We start from the raw sequence: 18184 nt of genomic DNA, 5'->3' as shown, positions 1-18184 counted from the left end.
AACACCTGCAGAGACTAACTGAGCTCACAGCTCAAACACAGTCTGTGATCTCTCCCTCAGATTGTGAAAAATCAGTCATGGGAGAGTAGGAGGGAAGAGTCAAAGAAGAAAAAAGGCAAAACACAGGTTACTTTTCCACACGAGTTTAGCAAAATGCTAACAAATGATGGGTGCTGCCAGTCTAATGGAATGGGCGTCATGTTTTTCAATGATTCAGCAGAGTTGTTGGACCCAAAACGGCACTTGGCACAGCAGTGATCATCAAGAGAGTACTGACGCAATGAAATATTTACAGGAGCAGCTGAAACAAGAAATGGAAGAACACATCAGAGGTAATGTGCTGTGATATTAAGGATTTGTCATCTTAGGGGCGTCAATGATATTGTGCGTGTTTCTCTTATGCACAGAAGGTAAAGGGAATGTGGAGAAAGTCCAGGAGAGAGTAGCAAGAATCCAGCAGCTGAAGGAGGCTCTCAGAGAGGAGACACTGAAGAACAGGGCTGTTACAGAGAAATCTGACTTCTGTCAACAAGTAATGCACCTCTTATCATCCCTGCCATTTTAAATGTAATATTGTTTTATTATCATCTGACTGGAAAACATGTCCAGAAGGCCGTCGGAATATCCTATTAAACATATGAATGAGATCTGAGTGTGTGTGAGAGAGAGAGTGGGCAACCCACACCAAGACATTCACTTTGCCAATTTTAATGATCAGTCTCAGTTGGAACACAATAAAGCGAAGGAGCGGAGGAGGCAACTTAAGGAGGATCATGGGAGATTAATTCAAGAGGAGGTGGAGAAGATGGAGAGAGACTTGGCACAGGAACAGCTACTGGTGAGCTAATGAGATACACTTGTTCATTCTTGAGTTTGTGATCTATCTTAGCTAAGGGTGCCGAGTCAGCTTAAATTAATGCAAGGCTGGATTTATGGTGGGCAGAGGAAACCACTGCATTTGCAACTTGATTCTGTTATTTCCTTGCATTTTTCATGGTTTGGTCCATTCCTCTGTTAGACAGAAGGCCCCGAGAGAGAGCTTCTGGTGCTGACCAGACAGAGGCAGGTCCTGGTGCTGCAGATGGAGGCCCTGCGCACTGAAGCCCTGCAGGCTGAGAGAGACCTGCAGGATCAGTTTCAAAGACACCAAACAGAGCTACGATGTCTGAGGGAGGAGAGCCTGCAGGTGGGAGTTTGTTTGATCGGTGAGGGAACATTGATTCAAATCTATCTCTTACTCCTGTGAGTCTCTATGACCGGTAAATACAAGAGTGATTTAACCTGTATGCACCAAGATCTTGGTCTCAGCTACCAAGAACAAGAGCTGAGACCTACTGACTTTTCTAAGTCAGTCAAAAAATGAAGCGAGTTTCGAGATTTAAGATTCAAATGAAAATATCCTAAATACAATATATTTATATTTTCAATATAACTTTTGGGGGAATATCTTGAATAAGCCTTTTTCTTGCATGTTTCAATAAACACTACATACCGAGGAAATAATTTTAACTGTTTTCTGATACAAAATAATTAAAATAAGATAAAACAGGATATTGCCATAAGATAATCATTAATTTGTTAAGTAAAATTACAGCTACTTCACAAAAAGAAGCTGTTATCCTCCCTGCACACACTCTATGTTTTAATGTTTCATGTTTTGCCGCTGTCTAGGTGTTCAGAGTGTTTCGTCAGGTAAGTGAGGAGCAGAGGAAGTTGTCAGAGAGCAGATACAGGAGTGTGCTCCTGGAGGCTGTGCAGGATGCCGTCTACCTCTCGGCCCAGAACCAGCAGCTACAAGCTGACAACAAACAACTCTGCAAAGGTCAGTGTACACTTCTTAACCTCTGCCAGAGCGGCTGTTAGATTACAGATAGAACTTACAGTACCTCACTACAGCATTTACAAATTGTTCCTCTTTTTCTTCCCCAGCACTGGGAGAGTTAAAGGATGCTCTAGCCGCGAGAGGTGACCCTAAGGCTGACCTGTTATCCCAGCAAGAATGAATATATGACTAAAATATCTTTGTCAATGAGCATGCTTTCCGTACATCAAGAGAAGCAAAACCATTTTTGGACAATTTATTGTTTATTATTAACACTCTTTATATCACTATAGCTTTGACATTGTTCTTGGCAGAGATTGTGACACAAAACAGAAAAACAGGACAATAGCAGCACTCTTCAGAAATGTTGAACTGAAGATTTAATGGTCTTCACTTGCATTATAATCTGTATTTACTTGCAAAAGTGTAACATAATTATACATTTAACTCTATAATATGATGCAAATTGCCATGTGTAGGATTCTGGAGTCTGGTTCGGTCCAAGACTCCGAAGGCAGGTCGAAAGAAGGCAGGAAAAAAAAAACTGAGGGAAAAACTCAAAACTTAAAAACTAGGAAACAGAAGTTTAAGAAGACTGTAATGAGAGTTCTTTTTGGGATTGTGGTTTATTTGGAGTCCTCTCCTCTATATGTAATAAAGGTAAGCTGCCAGTCCAATCATAGAAACAGGCAGGAGGAAAAAGGGAGTAAGCTGCAGCCCTAAGGTGGCCCAGGACAACAGAGCATTAACCAGCATGGAGCAGGAAATGACAAACAGTCTGGTGATCCCGCTGCCGTGCTTGAGCACCACAGACATCAGGAGTCCGTTAGCTGCCTGCCCTGCTATAATGACCCAAACGGCCCCTGAGTATCCCTCCAGAAAGCTCTTTTCACTTGCTACAGAGGAGAAGGAGGACAGCCCATTGATGGCCACACCAAACACATAGAGGTAGAGATTCTGCAAACTGAGGGGCAGCTCCTGGCTCTTCAGCACCCTCTCTGTGTAAACTGCTGCCAGCCCTGAAACACAGCAGTACACCAGCACAAGGACAAGCCCCCAAGCTGTGATATGCAGCCTGGGACCTTCCTTTGCGTCAGCTCTCTCAAGGTCCCCTAGGTCCAGGCTGCTGTAGCTGTGACACACCCCTGCACCCATGAGGAGCCCCAGGGCTAACCACTGAGCAGGCCGCAGCCTCCTGCCCAGGCAGACAGAGTACAGCAGGGCAGTGGAGGCAATTTTAAGATTAGAGAGAACTTGGTATGAGCTAGGGTCCATGTAGGCCTGCATTAGAACCACTAAGTTGTTGTTGAGGGCATAGAGTATGGCAGGGACTGCATAGGGGGCCACAAGGACTAGAGGCGGAGGAGCATGTAAAGCGGATGTACCCCCAGTTAGAACAAGAGCCACCAGAGAGACGAGGAGTTTAGCTAACTCAATCATGACGACACATGATGAGGGGTTGAAAGGGACTTGACCGTCTACCTTGGTGAGGGTGATGAGCGGTGCATGAGAGCCATAGATGAGGACCATCAGCCCCAAGAGGACACCCCACTGAATCCTTTTCACCCACTGTCTCCTGATCCTTGCCGGAGAACTGGTCCCCACATTCTGAATCACAATCATCCTCAGTGATGCAAAAATAAACACTAACAAATCTGAGTACTAGCTATAGTGCAAACCCCCTCACATCAGGCCATTCTTAAAACGGACAGCAACAAATCTCAATTAAATATCACTTATAAAATACTTATACACACCATTCTCTGAATAACGCTGTAGATGTAACTTGAGCTGAACAATAAAAGGCGAAGGACTTACTGCCTTTTTTAAAACACGGCATGATTCAAAATCGGGCTCAGACAGTTGCTCCAGGCAACAAAACTAAGACAAGTTATGAATTTTGAAGGACCAAAACTTGTGGGCACGGAGTCTTACATCTTGTGTTAAGATCAAACAGTTACAAGTGGAAAAGGAGCAGAGCAATGTTTAAGTGAACCTGTAACAAAAATGCTAATTTAAAAAAAAATCCAGTCTTTTACTTTGAGTCCCAAATAAAATTCCAGTTACATCAAGTAATCTTGAAGGCTCATCTGTCGCCAGCCGCTGACAAGCCGGCAGCTAGAACAGTATTTCTTCATGTGGCTCGTATGTCACTGGGAAAAAAAACTCAGAGGGCGAAGAGTGAGCCCAAATTACTTTGGTCCTTTTTTCATGTTGTTCAAATACTCTTTCACAGTCCTTTCGATGTTGGGCACTTGATAGTTCTGTGCTGCGTACATGCCAGTAATTGTTCCCAGCAGCACTCCCAGGATGGCGGAGGAGCGAAGCTTGGCCACCACATAGCCGGCCAGAAAGCCCTTCAGAAATGGAGATCCTAACACAGAGCCTCCCTACAAAAGGAAAATGTAACAGCGGGATCTTTAGCACTGTCCCAGCACAGGGGAAGGACAAACAGATGGATATATAGAACTGAACGCATTTACAGGTTACAGTATGTAGTGGATAAATCATTATATTGCCAACAATATAACAAACACAAAATGACCATAAGCTTGATTAAACTAAAGGCAAATCAATAACAGTGACTGACAAATGTAAATTGGGATACACTGAGATATGGAGCCATATTTTTAGATATTTATTTTAATATTTTTTTTCACCTTCAGTGTATTTGTGGCCAGCGTTTCTCCGTTAATATACAAAACATGAGCATAATAATATTCATCGCAACTGAAAACACATTTGACACCATCAAATATTGCTGTTATTAAGGTGGCAGGCGAGAAAACAACACTTTAAACAACTTATTCCGCCGGTGTGGTCAGTTATCAGGAGCCGTGAAAACAACTCACCTGAGGTATTCCGACAGAAACCTCGTTTTCAACCCGCCTCTGGATCTCTTCCAGCTGATTTCTGAGCTGCGTCAGATCTTTCAGCTGTTTAAGAGGATCCTAACAAATAAAACCAGGGCATCACATTTGTGCAATGAAACGGTGAGACAACATAGATGTTACTGAGGGTAGCTAACGCTGCTGTGCACCGCAGCCTGAAGTTACAGTCACTGACAGATTATCTTGTAAAAAGCTCCTCTAACGAGACAGCTGAGTGGATTTCTCGAAGTTTGCCGATTAGCTAACAGCAGCAAAACTTAGCCAGTTCAAGGATCCGCCAGTTTCAGTCAGCAGCGACTCCCGCCCGAGTAACTTAATCCGAGCATGGGGGCAGCTGCTGCTGAGATGGACCGGTTTTTTCGTCCTCCTCTAGCAATTGCTGTCATCTGACGAAACACGTGAAATGAATGTATTTAAAGCCAGAGCACACTAACTCACTCACCTTGTCATCCGCCATTTTGCTCAGTGGAGCGATCAGTGCTCGGCTCATAAGCCTGAGTTGCCTATTTTTGCTTCAGCTCGATTAGTTTGGACTATATTTGGTGGTAAAACCCAGAATTTTGTCTTGTAGGAAAAAAAACTATGGCTAAAACTTGGAGGCATTTTTTTGTTTTTTATTTATTTTATTTTTTTGTTTGGTACTTATTCACTTGAAATTGAAAATTAAAAATTAAAAATTAAATAAATAAATAAATAAATATAATCCTTGCAATTATCTTAGGTGAATTTTATATGTAAATGCATCAACAAAAGGCTATAATTTTGTATGGAGGCAGGACCTGAAGACAATCAAATGGTCTAAGCAGTACACATAGGGTAAAATTTGAAGTCTTTTTAATCATAGTCTGATGCTTTATTTATAGGTAGCCCATTGTTTTAATTTTAACGTTCCTCTATCCCAACCAGCCATGACATTTTGTAGTCATTTTCATGACATTTCTTTGAATATAAATATAGATATAGTCAAATAAAGTTTATGCAGAATTTCATTTGTATTTATGGTCTCCATGCCACAAAACCACAGAGCTCATACCACTTATTAATTATTCATACACCATTTTGTGTATGAAGGAACGAATAAATAAATAAATAAATAAATAAATAAATAAATAAATAAATAAATAAGCCTGCTTGTGGCCACAATATGTACTCTGAAGGTCTATAGGACGCACGCCTTATTTTCACGTGTCAAATACGTCCTCTGTGATTGGCCCGTTCTTGTTCATTTCGGCATTTCATTGGTTGAAGACCATAGCAACAAACCGCCATTTTTTTTTTTTTTACAGGACGACGAGAAACGAAATTACTTTACAGATATAAATGCATCGTTAACCTCTGAAATAATATTAAGCATAGACACATTTCGGCTGTAATTACCGTCGGCACAATGCCTGACTTTTTCGGCGACTTGTAAAGGTTGTTCAGAGCAGTTTGTTGAGCCTGGGGCCATCGTAGGTAAGGCTTCAACAAGAAGGCATTTCATTGGATAACTCGGTGACTGTACAGGCAGTATAAACACACGCCATTAAACCTACTTTTAAAGCAGGAAAGGACCAGTGTTTTTAACGTGTTAGCGCTTTAGCGGTCTCTCTAAGATCCCTGTGCATGACAAGTTTCCATTATACTTTATCTCGACTAAGACATTGCAGCGCTGTATTCCCTCTGCACGAAGTACCGGCCTGCAGTCACACTGTCCGACTTGCAGCAGCTTTTATCAGATATAGTGTCTCTACTTGTCTCTCATCAGCTGTGATGTAGCTATCCACCGCTATAATAAGCTTCACAAATCCAGTGCTTTCATCGGCCATGCCGGCCAGTCATGCACAGCTGGTGAAACTCTGGTTTTCAAATTTGGGTGTTAAATGCATAGTATTTGGTGATACTGCGTTTAGCCAAAACTACTGCACTATGATATAACACACCTGCAATAAAGTCTGCCCTCATGAAGGTTCAAACATGACCAACAAACTAATCTTATATTTATACTTCTTTCAAGTTGGCCCCATCTTTGGAAATTATGGAGAAAGTGGAGGTGTATGAGGTGGTGAAGGTCACCGAGGAGGTGGAGAGCTGCTACAACCAAATGGAGGTGACCACCCCAAAAAAGAGGAAGAACAAAGCTCAAGAAGACTCTGTTGAAAAACCTAAGAAGCCTAGGTAATTGCATAGAGCCCAAAGGACTTTCACACACAACTGTTAAATTATTATAGCAGTAAGTACAGCTCTGTCTTAAACAGGGACTGATCCTCTAAAAAAAATCTGAAATTTCTCTCATTGTCATGCACTGATTGCAAATGTGGAATCTGTCTGTTTTAGGTCTGCCTACCTGCTATACTACTTTGATGTTCACCAGATTATGCAGCAGGAAATACCTAATCTGCCACAGTCAGAGATCAACAAGCGAATCAGTGAGAGTTGGAAAAGGCTCAGTGTGGCTGAGAAAGCCTACTATCTGGAGAAGGCCAAGTCTGAGAAGGAGGGCATAGATACAGTAAGCCACACCAACTTTTTCATACTGATAAACCACTGCATCTGAGCATATGTGGAGCCTTTTATTTCACAAATCCTCAGACTAAAACTTTCTTGTCTAACCACTAAAATCAAAGTAAATTGATTTTGAAGTTTGTTATAATTAATTCAAAATACATACATTGGTCATGTAAACACTCATCATCATAGTTGGTGCCAAAAGAAGTTAACACAGTTGACATTGATGGATTTAAATATCATTGATCACTAATTGAAAAAGTACAAAATAATCATCTACAATAAATAAAAGTGAACAAAGCCAGGATTTATAGAAATTTTCTTTTTCTTCAAAACCTTTTATAATTTCTGTGATAGTAATATATATTCTGACAAAACATGTCAACATGTAGAGCATGCAGTAGTAAAAAAATGGTGTTGCTGAGCAGTCAGCCCAAGCCAATTGTCTTTTAAGTGTTTGTGGATGATAGAGTGCTGTTTTGGCTTAGGCTGCTGAGTCCTTCTTTATGATTATGCATCGCAGAGCATGTAGAATAGTGAGGATTTCATTTGTAGTCAATACATTTGCCTGCTACTAAAGCTGCTTTATCTGCTTTTATCTGTGTCAACACTACTCCATGAAGCATCATGCTAATCTTGTATTTCCCTCAGTCCTCATTCAGCCCTTCCAAAGACCTGCCAGGCTTCCGCAAGATTCTCCCCAGAGCCAGCTATTTCCTCTTGTCCAAAGGCAGCCCTTCAAATCACCAGCCAGGAGGCTCTCAGTCAGGGGTGAGCATGGAGTCCCTGGAGCCTCTGACTGAAGGAGGCTTGCCCTCAGTCTCCAATACCCAAGATCCTCAGCTCACAGCTCTAGGGTTGGCCGGTGAGGTGGAACTTTCCGAGCAGCCCATTGTTGTTGAAGAGATAGCAGAGGAAACTGCAGTAGTGTCTCGTCCCACTGCCGTCCAAGGAATCCCATCCTCCTCTTCCTCCTCTGTCTCATCCAAAGTCCCAGACTCCACAGATGTCCAGGGCTCTGCTGACATCACAGCAAATGGGGTCACACTGAAAGGAAATGAGTCAAAAACTGCTGGCAGTGGTTATGGCAGGATGATGGTGCAGCAAATACAGGGGGAAACGACACAGGTGGTTGCCATCATACCCTCACAGGTGGGACACAAATATCCTTCTACTACTGTATTAAAGTAAATGCTTCATTTATCATTCAGTAGTTTAAAATCTATGTAGCTCACTATTTTGATCATAAAACAGTGTTGTTACTAATGCAGTGAAATGATTTCTCCCTCACCTCAGAACTTGCTGGAGCCCAAGTCTTTGGCAGGTGTCAGCTCTGTTGGCCCAGTGATGATGGTCTCTGTTGGAGCCAGTGTAGAACAAAGTGCCAAACCTTCATATAAAATGGTAAACACCCATGGCATTCATTCAGCTTCGAAATGTCAACACTGAAACTGGCAATTATAGCCTGTTCAAATATCATCGTCTGTATTTGAAAAATGTGATTAGTGGGTTCTGTTATAACAGTTGAGAGATATGAACTTGTTTTCCTCTTCTCTGCAGTCTGTGAAAACATACACCAGGAGAGGTCGAGGGAGGTGTCTGAATCCTGGGTGTTCGTTTGTGTATGTCACTCGCCATAAGCCACCAACGTGCCCTGAATGTGGGAGCCTTTTGGGTGGAAAATGGATACCTGCTGTAAGTGTCGGGCAATATCTGGACAGATTGTTAGAGATGTTTAAACTTTTATGATTAGTACAGTTATTTGGGCTCCAGTTTTGACCTGTGGTTGAAGTCAATCAACTTTGCTTGCTTTTATATATTAGGCAAAGAAGGCACAAGAGAAAGAAGGAGCATCAAAGCAGTTTCCACAGAAAGCTGAAACTAAGCCTAATGAAAGCTGCCAACCCACACAGCTTCCTGCTCAGGAAGGGAATGCTGATGTCAGTAAAACAAATACCACTGGGAGCAAAAAAGACGGGCGAGTTCAGTGGCGCTCCAGAAAGCAGCGTGCAGTTCCAGCTGGAATGACACTAGAGGGCAGCAGCACCAAGCCACAGGAACAAACAAGGTGAGCATCCATTAATATATCAACATGTACTTAGACATATTTACCAAGTGGACTGTAATAAAAGTGTGGGACAAAGACCTTTTGTAAGCCTGAAAAGATAAAACTGAATATGATTATATTGACACTTTGTTGTGTTATTATAGCTGCTGTTTCTATTTCAAGTTGTGAGAATAGTTTTATCTTACCCTACATACTTTCCCTCTGTGTATGAGTAGACAATTGAAAGCCAGTCCTAAAAGTGCCACAGTCCAAGGTCAAGACAAAAGTAGTGCCACTGTTCAAAAGAGGCCTGTCAGACCCATCCTCCCTGCCTATTACAGTACAGGTGAGAGAAAACATGCAACACAAAGGAAATGTTTTGTTGTCCGTGTTAAAATAAGATGTTAACACGTGTGTTTGTGTTTCTAGGCCGTGCCTTGTTTCAGATCATAACTGTCCCACCTAACAAAGGAAAATCTCAGACTGCAAACAACCACAAATCGTCAACCGGTACTGTGCAACATTTGATTTTATTTCTAAATATACTGTAATGAATACAATCTTTCATGTCAGTTTACATACAGCTCTATTTTATATTCATTCAGTGTTTATTCTTGGCATGTATAGACTATCTTCATTACACATTGAGGAAGTGAGATGTCTGAATAAGTATCTGTTCATTCTGAGGCCTCTGCTCTCGGCTGATGTGGTTTTTTTTCTAAACACAGTGCCCCGAGAAAGTTTCTCAGGTCTCAAACCCAGCACTTTAAAGCAGCTCGGCCAGACGGTCACGACCACCTCAGCCAAGCAGGTTATTACACACTGAAGCATGTTGACATGCACACAAACAGAAAACAGTAAAGCTGCAGATTTAATCTAGTTTCCTGACTCTCTGCATGTCTTTCCATAGGATTCCTCTGTCTCAGCAGATGGAAGCCAGCCTGTGTCTTCACTGACTGACAGGAGAGTGAATATCCTGTCAGTCGTGCCTTTCAAACAGCACACTGTCTCTAACTTTGTCAGTATACAACTATTCCTTGTGCAATTTAGCCTGCTGTAAATTTTCTTTTTCTATTAGATTACACTCAATGTTCCTTTTGTGGAATGTAATTTTGTCTCTGAATGTCCCTTGTTTCTTGATTTACTTTTAATTCTTGCTCTTCTTTATTCTCTCAGGACTTGGGACTGTCCACAGCACGAGGCAGGGGTCGCTGTAAAAACCTGTCCTGTGACTATATGTATAAGAACAGACACAAACCTGCAGTGTGCCCTAAATGTGGCTGTGAGCTCACCCAAAAGAATAACAAGGGAGCAAAGGTGAAAGCTTATGTCCACCAGAGTTTTCTGAAGTGCGGATACTGTAAGATTAGTTTCGAGTAGTATCTCCAATTATTGCAGGAGTTAATTAAGTCTTGTAGAAACACAAGAAAAAGCCTGTATATACAAACATTCCCTTCGTCCCATCTTTAATCTTTGCTGTAGCAATGAATCACTTTAATTGTTATTAAAGCTAACATCTTAACTTTCTTTCATATAATTTGGACAAATGGATGTGGACAAATTGCTCTTATGGCTTTTGTTTTTCCATTCTCAGTCTGAGACGCTGCTGGATCCGTACCAGGCCCTGAGTCCTGCTCAGAAGGACATTCAGCGGCAAAATACACTGCAGCTACTGCGCCATTCCCTGCAGATTCCTGAAAATGAGACTGAGCTTCAGGAAACATTAAACCTCATCCAAGAGCTCAATAGCCTCCAGATCATCTTGGTTCAACCAGGTGACCAGGAGCACGAAGACAGCGCAGGGACAGAGACGATGGTTGAGTCTGGCTGGCCTCAGTACTTTGAATCAGCAGCCACTCACTGTGGCCTGTGTAACTACCCTCTCTTCAAGGGAGGTCAGAGGTGAGAGGATGTGAGTGGGATGAAAATAATGAGACATTTTGATGTGTTGGATGACAGGAGATAGCCCAGCGTTTTTGTTGGGTTCTGTTGGTTGGCGAATGTACACTCTTACGTGTGTGTGTGTGTGTGTGTGTGTGTGTGTGTGTGTGTGTGTGCGCGCGCGTGCGCTTGTACATTGTAGTACTGTTGCAGGACAGGAGGACTGCTGGCTGCTTACCGAGGCCCTGATGCAGACAGCTTCTCTCCAGCTCAAGGTGTGTCTCAACGTTCAGTGTCTGGCTCTGCACAGCTTCACTGACCTGCATCCAGGTAAACAGCAGCACTAACAACAACTTGTATGTTGTATTTCTATGTTTTTCTTGGGCGTCAATCACTGAAGCCTGGCAGATTTCTCTTACTGTTGGTAAACTGCCCGTTGTCTCATCTCTGTGCATTTGCTCACACAGAATACCTCAAACAAAGCAAATTAGATTGTGGGTAGACTTCTGGGTGTGACTGCCATTTCACAATTTTCAAAAATTCCTTCCAGGGTGGAAACTTCTGCCTTTGTTTAGGGTGATCGTTTGCACATCAGACACAATTTAAAAGATGTTTCTGATTAGACTTTTGTGGAATTACACTGGTATTTTGCTGTTTGGAGAAAGCTACAACTATGATGGTACCTTTTTCTTGCAGTACACATTCTCTCCTTTACCTTCTCAAACTCATCTATGGGGAAAATATTTTACATGTTTTGGGAGAACATTAACGAATACCAGCCAAAGCATTTTCATTTTAAGATTAAGATACCTAGTCTATTCTAATATCTAGCTGCTTCATGTGCCAAGGAAATATTTCAGACACAGCGTTGTAGCACATTTTGATATAAAAATGCAAAAAAAAGTAATTATGATACAAAACTGTGATTATCATCATTTATCTCCAGTGTTTTTACAGAATCTCTCCCTCTTTTCAATAAGGATGTCTCCATAATCTAGTAAAAGATACTCCTGTTATCCAATCCTTAATGCATAATTTCAAAAAATAAAGCTAAATTGAATATGTACCACACTGTCTATATTCGCTTTTATTGAAGAGGTGGTGTTGTCGTTAAACCGTTCAATAAAACATGTATTTATTGTATATGGTATGGTAATATCTGGAGCTGCACTGCAGGCTGCTGAGATGACCACCAGTCTCAACAGACAGAGGGGTTCTCAATCTCCATAAATGTCAAATTGATCTGTTTGTATAGGTTTTGGTATTTGGGGCATGGTTTCCCTTAATATTTGTGCTTGTATGTTCTCTGTCCTTAAAGGCCACCGTAGCAGGAGATCACGGTTAAACAACAATATTTTTCTTGTGTGTTCATGGTGGCAGCAATGTTCTGTCACAGTGTATCAAGTGTGTCTAAACAGTGTCTCCTGACAATGTTTTTTTTCTAATGTGGTATAGCCTGCTTTCTCTGAGAATTGAAATGTTGATTTATTTATTTATTTGGTAGGTTTATTCAACATCGGGAACAAACTGCTGGTGAGTATTGACCTGTTTCTGAAGATCAGGGTGAACATCAGACTGGGCCAAGCCCCCTCTCAGGCAGCCAGGACTATACTGGACCACAACCCTAATCACCCTGGTAAATTCTGGATTACACTCTACACACATGAATTCTGCAAATGTCTTTCATTTTTTATGGGATTTTGAGAGTCACTTCTTATTTTCTGCACTTTGTTCCCTCTGTATATCCCTGCATGTTTTCTACAAATCTCACTGTGTGTTCCTATTTTGCATCAGTCCATGCACTGAGTCCAGAGGAGTTATCTCAAATTCAAGAGCTTCTCCTGAGCGGCTACTGGGCCTTTGAGTGTCTCACAGTGCGGGATTACAACGATATGATCTGCGGCATTTGTGGTGTTGCTCCCAAGCTGGAGATTGTACAACGACACACAAACAACGCGTTGGAGCTCAAGAATGTGGAGGTGACAGATCAATTGCAGAACTGTTGCAAAATTAATCCCATTGTTAGAGCTATAGAGCTTTAGCAGTGACAACATCTTGCATTTCCCTGAACCACATTGTCTCCATAGTTCACCTGGCCTGAGATTTCAGTCTCAGATGAGGTACATGTGGATGACTTCTGGCTGACCATGGAGAGTGAGGCTATAGAGCAGGCGGCTTTCCCGACTGACATCCCCATCACTCGTGTGGATGCTTCCATCATTGCCCCCTTCATCCCCCCTCTGATGAGGAGTCCCACTGTTATCAACACAGAGAAAGACAAAGCCTTGTCACACGCACAGCAGCCCTCAGGTACATTCACAAAGAGTCTTTTGAACTCTCTGCTTTTATATGCACTAATCCTGTGACTGTTGAGTTTTCAATCATGAACATTTTTTTGAAAGTGAGAAACAAGAGGGATAAGCGATTCTACCTCTGACATGTTACCTGTCATTCATAGCTTCATAGAGAAACAAGTGGAAAGATAACTAATTTCAGAACAATCATATGGTTTGTTTATTATGTGTAGATAGTAGTAGTTTAATATTTGCAAATGCCATGCAAGGGTTCCAGTTTAAACTAATTCTGTGTTAGCATTATGTCAAAGTCATTATCACATGCAGTACTGATTTTTTTTTATTGATTTCTAGAAGTAGCTATTCAGATTTTTTTTAATGCATCACCATTATAGGATTTGTTTTGGTGGCATTATGTTGACCATGTACTTTAACGAGAATGGATTCCACCATCTGTTTCAGGTGATCCATCAGTTTTGGTGCGTCTCATTCACGATGGTCAGCTGAGACTCGACAAGATCGAGGATCACAGTGAGGATGAGCTCAGAACAATATTGGACGGCTGCGGGGCGAACATCACCCCGGGCTCCACTAAGGTGGGTGTGTCTGTGTGTCTGTGTGTCTGTGTGTGTCTGTGTGATGGAGAGAGAAGCCTGTGCATATGTGCTTATCATGCTCACATGTTTTTTCTGTTGTATGTTAATGACTTGAAGTAAACATGTTTACTGTGAAATACTAGCTGGAATACGAGTGTTACTGTTAGTTCAGACATACTGATCATGTGATAAGTTCTTGGTTTAAAGCACAGGAAATCCCCCTCCCCTCCCCTGTACTCCAGAGCTGAATGTATTTTAGTCAAGGTGCTCAAGGGTATTTCAGCAAGTTGGTTTACTTGCTTGGAGTTTGATTTAATCTTATCTCTGACATTATTAAATCTGTGTTTGAGTTTGTTTAAATAAGATTGTCCTCTCTGTCTTCCTCTTTGTTAGAATGAGCTGCTGGCTTCTCTGATCTCACTGTACACGCTCGTTCATAGCGGCCTCTCCACCGCGCCACAGCCCCCTCCACACCTCACTGCTGGCAAGCTGTCCAAGGTCTGCCCCCACAAGGTAAAACTAGGAGATCTGTAATTTTTTTTAACTAGTCACTCAAATCAGTTAATCTGTCCATTCAAAAGTCCAAACTGACAATCTTTTTGGATTAGATAGCATTTTAAAATGCCAAATGCAGAAAGTAGTCATGAAGTGAATGAAAAACTAAAACTAAAACTGTCGGGTTATATGTGCCTAGAAATCAAATATTCCCCATATGTTTGCCATGTATTCATAATAATCCCCTGTAAGACGTTGGAATGGGTTTGAGCGCTAATTGTCTACTTCTGTCCCATTTTCGTGACCAGGTGGTGTGTGGCTCTAAATATTTGGTGAGAGGGGAGACGGCTCGAGATCACATCGACCTGCTGCTGTCCTCTCGCTACTGGCCCCCAGTCTATGTTACTGACTGTGCCCGTCAGGTGGCGCTCTGTACAGACATGCTGTATCCTGAGCTAGCATCCCAGATGTGGGGCAGGAACCAAGGCTGCTTCTGTGATCCCTTTGAAAGGCCAGAGGTAGGTCTTTTCTATAAGCCACTTATCTGTTAGGGAACTTCTGCTGGTTAAAATGAGACAAAATGCACAGGTATATTCACATAAATCATGGATATGATTAAATGGTTTCTTAAAAAGATGTGGATTACTGAATTGAAAATTATACGTTTTTTTGTGTTTGCAAAATTTTTTTTATTTCTTAAAAAATGTTTTATATTTAGTTTTCTTCTAAAGTTTGTCCATGTGTGAAAAAAATGTCAAGTCAATTTGAGGAAAAGCAGGTTTAAATGTTTTTATTTAAGTGGGTCTTAACTATTTGTTACATTTGGTTCAAAGATTAAGCTTTTAATATGTCTGTCGCTCTCCATTATCTTCTTCAGTTTGTGTCATGTGCTGAGCTACAAGACCAGCCCTACAGTGCTGACCTTTCCTTGGTAGCTGAGAACCAGCAGGTCCACCCCATCACCAAATCATCTTCCTGCTGGCTGGTTCATCCTCCTGCAACGGAGCAGCCCCCGGAGCCGCCTGCTCCAGAGCACCACTCAATGTCCCTCTGCAAGGACCTGGAGCCCTACGTCAGTCTGGTGGCTGAGCTGGGGACAGAACAGGATGGTGAGGGGCCAGAACAGAAAGAAAACACAGACAAAGTTGAGAAAGATGCCACTGAAAAATCAGAGGACTGTTCCTCAGTGAGCCGTACACTGCGGCAACCTGTGGTTTTCAGCAACGCAGCCTATTACTACCTGTACAACCGTCTGGTAGATTACCTCACCAGTAGGGAGATCGTGAGCCAGCAGATCAACCAAGTGGTGAAGGCCTGCCAGCCGGGAGAGGTGGTGATCAGGGATGCTCTGTACCGGTTGGGAGTGGCACAGATCAACACGGAGAAAGAGGAAGAAGAAGGAAGTGGTAGTGAGGGACAGACACAAGAGGGAGGGACGGAGACATATGAGGTTGTCCTGCCTGAATAAAAATTTTATGGATGGAGAGCTGGATGAATCAACAGCCAGGCAGAGGTGTGGACTGAATGTAAAGATGGCTGCATGTGAAATGAGTGCAGAAAATAAGAGAGACGGTGATGAGGGAAATGGAGATGCCATGAGGAGAGATGAAAGTGCTACCAGAGGGGTCCAAGAGTGTGAAACTGAGACTGTGCTCAGCCCAAGAGCAACTGAGGAAGCAGAAAGTATAGAGAGAATTTTCCTTTTAGTAGAGGATGAGCCTGTGCAGCAGCACACTTCATCAGTTATGCAGTGCTGACAGCTTTTACTGATGTGAGGAAATGTGCTGAGTATGGATGAAGTGGTTGAATTTTGAAGAAGTGGACCTTATTGATGGTAACGAGAAGACCGCAGAGTGGTCAGTAGTGTTTCTGTGAAGATGCTAACAGAGACATACAGTGTCATTTCAGAATACAGGTTACAAAGTCATTTTTTAACCATCTATAACAGTGAGTGTGAGAGTAAGAATAAGTCAGTATGGTGAAGAAAAATGCAACTCTTTTGTGTTTGTTTTTTTTTTCTTACCAATATGGTGCCAAGGGTTAAAAGAAGTGTAAGTGAGTCCTAAATCTAAATGCTTTCCTGTGACTGAAAGAATGTAAACATGATTTTAATAACTCAGCTATTTCAAGCCTAAGAATATTTAAACATTAATAGTAGTATATTTATTGCCCTTTTCTGTCCAGGACATTTCTGCTTTGTGTTTTACACTCTTACCTCTCACCTGCCACTTGTTGCCTTTTGGATCGATGTTTGCTTTTGAAAAGTGATGATAAAAACTTTATCTGTTCATTTTACTGTATCATAATGTGATGATGGACCTTGTAGCCTTTTGCTTCATTTTGGATCAGTGGAGATCCATTCAAGGGTGCATGCAATCAGTTGTCTTTCCTCATGTCAAACAATCATCAGTCAGCCACTGACAATAAAGTGGAGCTATGTAGCGGACCTGCCAGCATGGAGTGCTTTAGAAACAAGGCTTTCTTGGAGCTCTCAGGTTGCCCAGGAAGTGTGTTCATTTACTGAAGCTTCAAGTGTCCAATAGGGACACCTGCGGGTCAAAAGAAAATACAGCAGCCACACCTTTGTCTAAATACTGAAATAACTGGACCAGTGAAGTCCTGTTAATTAAGCTACTGATGCAACACAAACATAAAGAAATGAATGACTTTAGAGATCTGGTCAGCTTCACTGTGGTAAAACTGTTAAGAAATCTGAGTCATAAGTTAATAGTTACTACAAATCGTTGATCAAGTCGATCTGATATAGTATATATTACTCCTGCCTATTAATGCACTTGCTCATGTGGCTATGAGTAACGTTTAAGAATATGAGGAGCAACATTTCTGTGATTAACTCAACTCAACTTGAAACTGGACTTAGACTACAAATACGCCTTCATAACTCTTTAGAAGTGGTGGTAGGCAGTGGAGTGAAACACGCAATCTCATGTTGGCTACAAACCTAACAACTGTGAAGCAGTTTCTTACTCATATCTTCATACAAACTACCCACCAGATTACTATCATGCCCATACCAGTCATGTGATATGAAAAGAGGCCTCAAATGTCATGGATATCATGGTTATCTTCAGCGCCACAGAGCGAAAAAGCTCCAGGATGTGTAAAGAGTAGGACAGGCAGCTTCTTCGGCATCAGATGTTAACTTGAGGAAGAGAAACCTCTGACACAGTAAAGTGAGGCTCATACTGTACATTGTTTAATTAACAAGAGTGCTCGTTGTTCACTCTGTCTTAAGGCTAATGGTTAATCACATCATGATTCTCCTACTGTCATCAACTACCTTACAGCTCTTCAGGCTGATGTGTTTTATATTTGTAGAAACATACTTAAAACCAACTCCTGCCACATTTCATGATTTTTATGTGTTTTCTTTTTATTTTTGGACTTCTTGTAATAACCACATCACTTCTAATTGTGGGTTTTTCCCCAAGCAAAGTTATGTCAGGATTGTGGATTTACAGTAATTGTGTGTGAAGGACTCTGAGGACTTTCAAGTTTCAAAGAGACGTTTTTTTTGTTTTTTTTTGTTGTTGTTTTTTCAGACTTCACAGAATAATGTTTTGCATGCAATATGATGAGTCACTGTGGCCGCACCTACACCGGCTACAATGTTACAAAGCTCTCCATATTCATAATGAGTACTCTGGCCT

At 41.7% G+C, this 18184-nt stretch overlaps 4 protein-coding genes across 4 annotated transcripts; 2 read left to right on the top strand and 2 right to left on the bottom strand.

The window, feature by feature from the left end:
• The first annotated feature begins 232 nt into the window (after positions 1–232).
• On the top strand, positions 233–2500 carry golga6l9 (golgin A6 family like 9). The gene is made up of 5 exons (XM_071457952.1): positions 233–532; positions 719–838; positions 1019–1186; positions 1672–1822; positions 1930–2500. Exons 1-5 carry the CDS (start codon positions 377–379, stop codon positions 2001–2003), a joined length of 669 nt encoding a protein of 222 aa, XP_071314053.1. The 5' UTR covers positions 233–376; the 3' UTR covers positions 2004–2500.
• Positions 2065–3445, bottom strand: LOC139606007 (probable UDP-sugar transporter protein SLC35A4). Its single transcript, XM_071457950.1, has one exon. The coding sequence runs from the start codon at positions 3443–3445 to the stop codon at positions 2468–2470; it is 978 nt and encodes a 325-aa protein (XP_071314051.1). The 3' UTR covers positions 2065–2467.
• Positions 2065–5257, bottom strand: LOC139606009 (SLC35A4 upstream open reading frame protein-like). Its single transcript, XM_071457953.1, has 3 exons — positions 5156–5257; positions 4675–4773; positions 2065–4212 (listed from the first exon to the last, which is right to left on the bottom strand). The coding sequence occupies exons 1-3, from the start codon at positions 5201–5203 to the stop codon at positions 4015–4017; spliced, it is 345 nt and encodes a 114-aa protein (XP_071314054.1). The 5' UTR covers positions 5204–5257; the 3' UTR covers positions 2065–4014.
• Positions 5258–5949: 692 nt separating this feature from the next.
• Positions 5950–16959, top strand: hmgxb3 (HMG box domain containing 3). The gene is made up of 21 exons (XM_071458244.1): positions 5950–6168; positions 6710–6870; positions 7030–7204; positions 7852–8352; positions 8497–8604; positions 8761–8895; positions 9024–9268; positions 9484–9593; positions 9677–9757; positions 9976–10058; positions 10158–10265; positions 10424–10564; positions 10842–11149; positions 11331–11458; positions 12633–12764; positions 12923–13107; positions 13216–13438; positions 13885–14018; positions 14412–14531; positions 14822–15031; positions 15391–16959. Exons 2-21 carry the CDS (start codon positions 6731–6733, stop codon positions 15979–15981), a joined length of 3858 nt encoding a protein of 1285 aa, XP_071314345.1. The 5' UTR covers positions 5950–6168; positions 6710–6730; the 3' UTR covers positions 15982–16959.
• The last annotated feature ends 1225 nt before the right edge of the window (positions 16960–18184 follow it).

Source organism: Trachinotus anak, unplaced genomic scaffold (genome assembly GCF_046630095.1).
Source record: "Trachinotus anak isolate AG129_WGS33_773 ecotype Australia unplaced genomic scaffold, CSIRO_AGI_Tana_v1 ptg000021l, whole genome shotgun sequence".
NCBI lineage: Eukaryota > Metazoa > Chordata > Actinopteri > Carangiformes > Carangidae > Trachinotus > Trachinotus anak.
The sequence above is the reverse complement of the archived record's forward strand: the minus strand, read 5'-3'. Positions and strand labels throughout refer to the sequence as shown.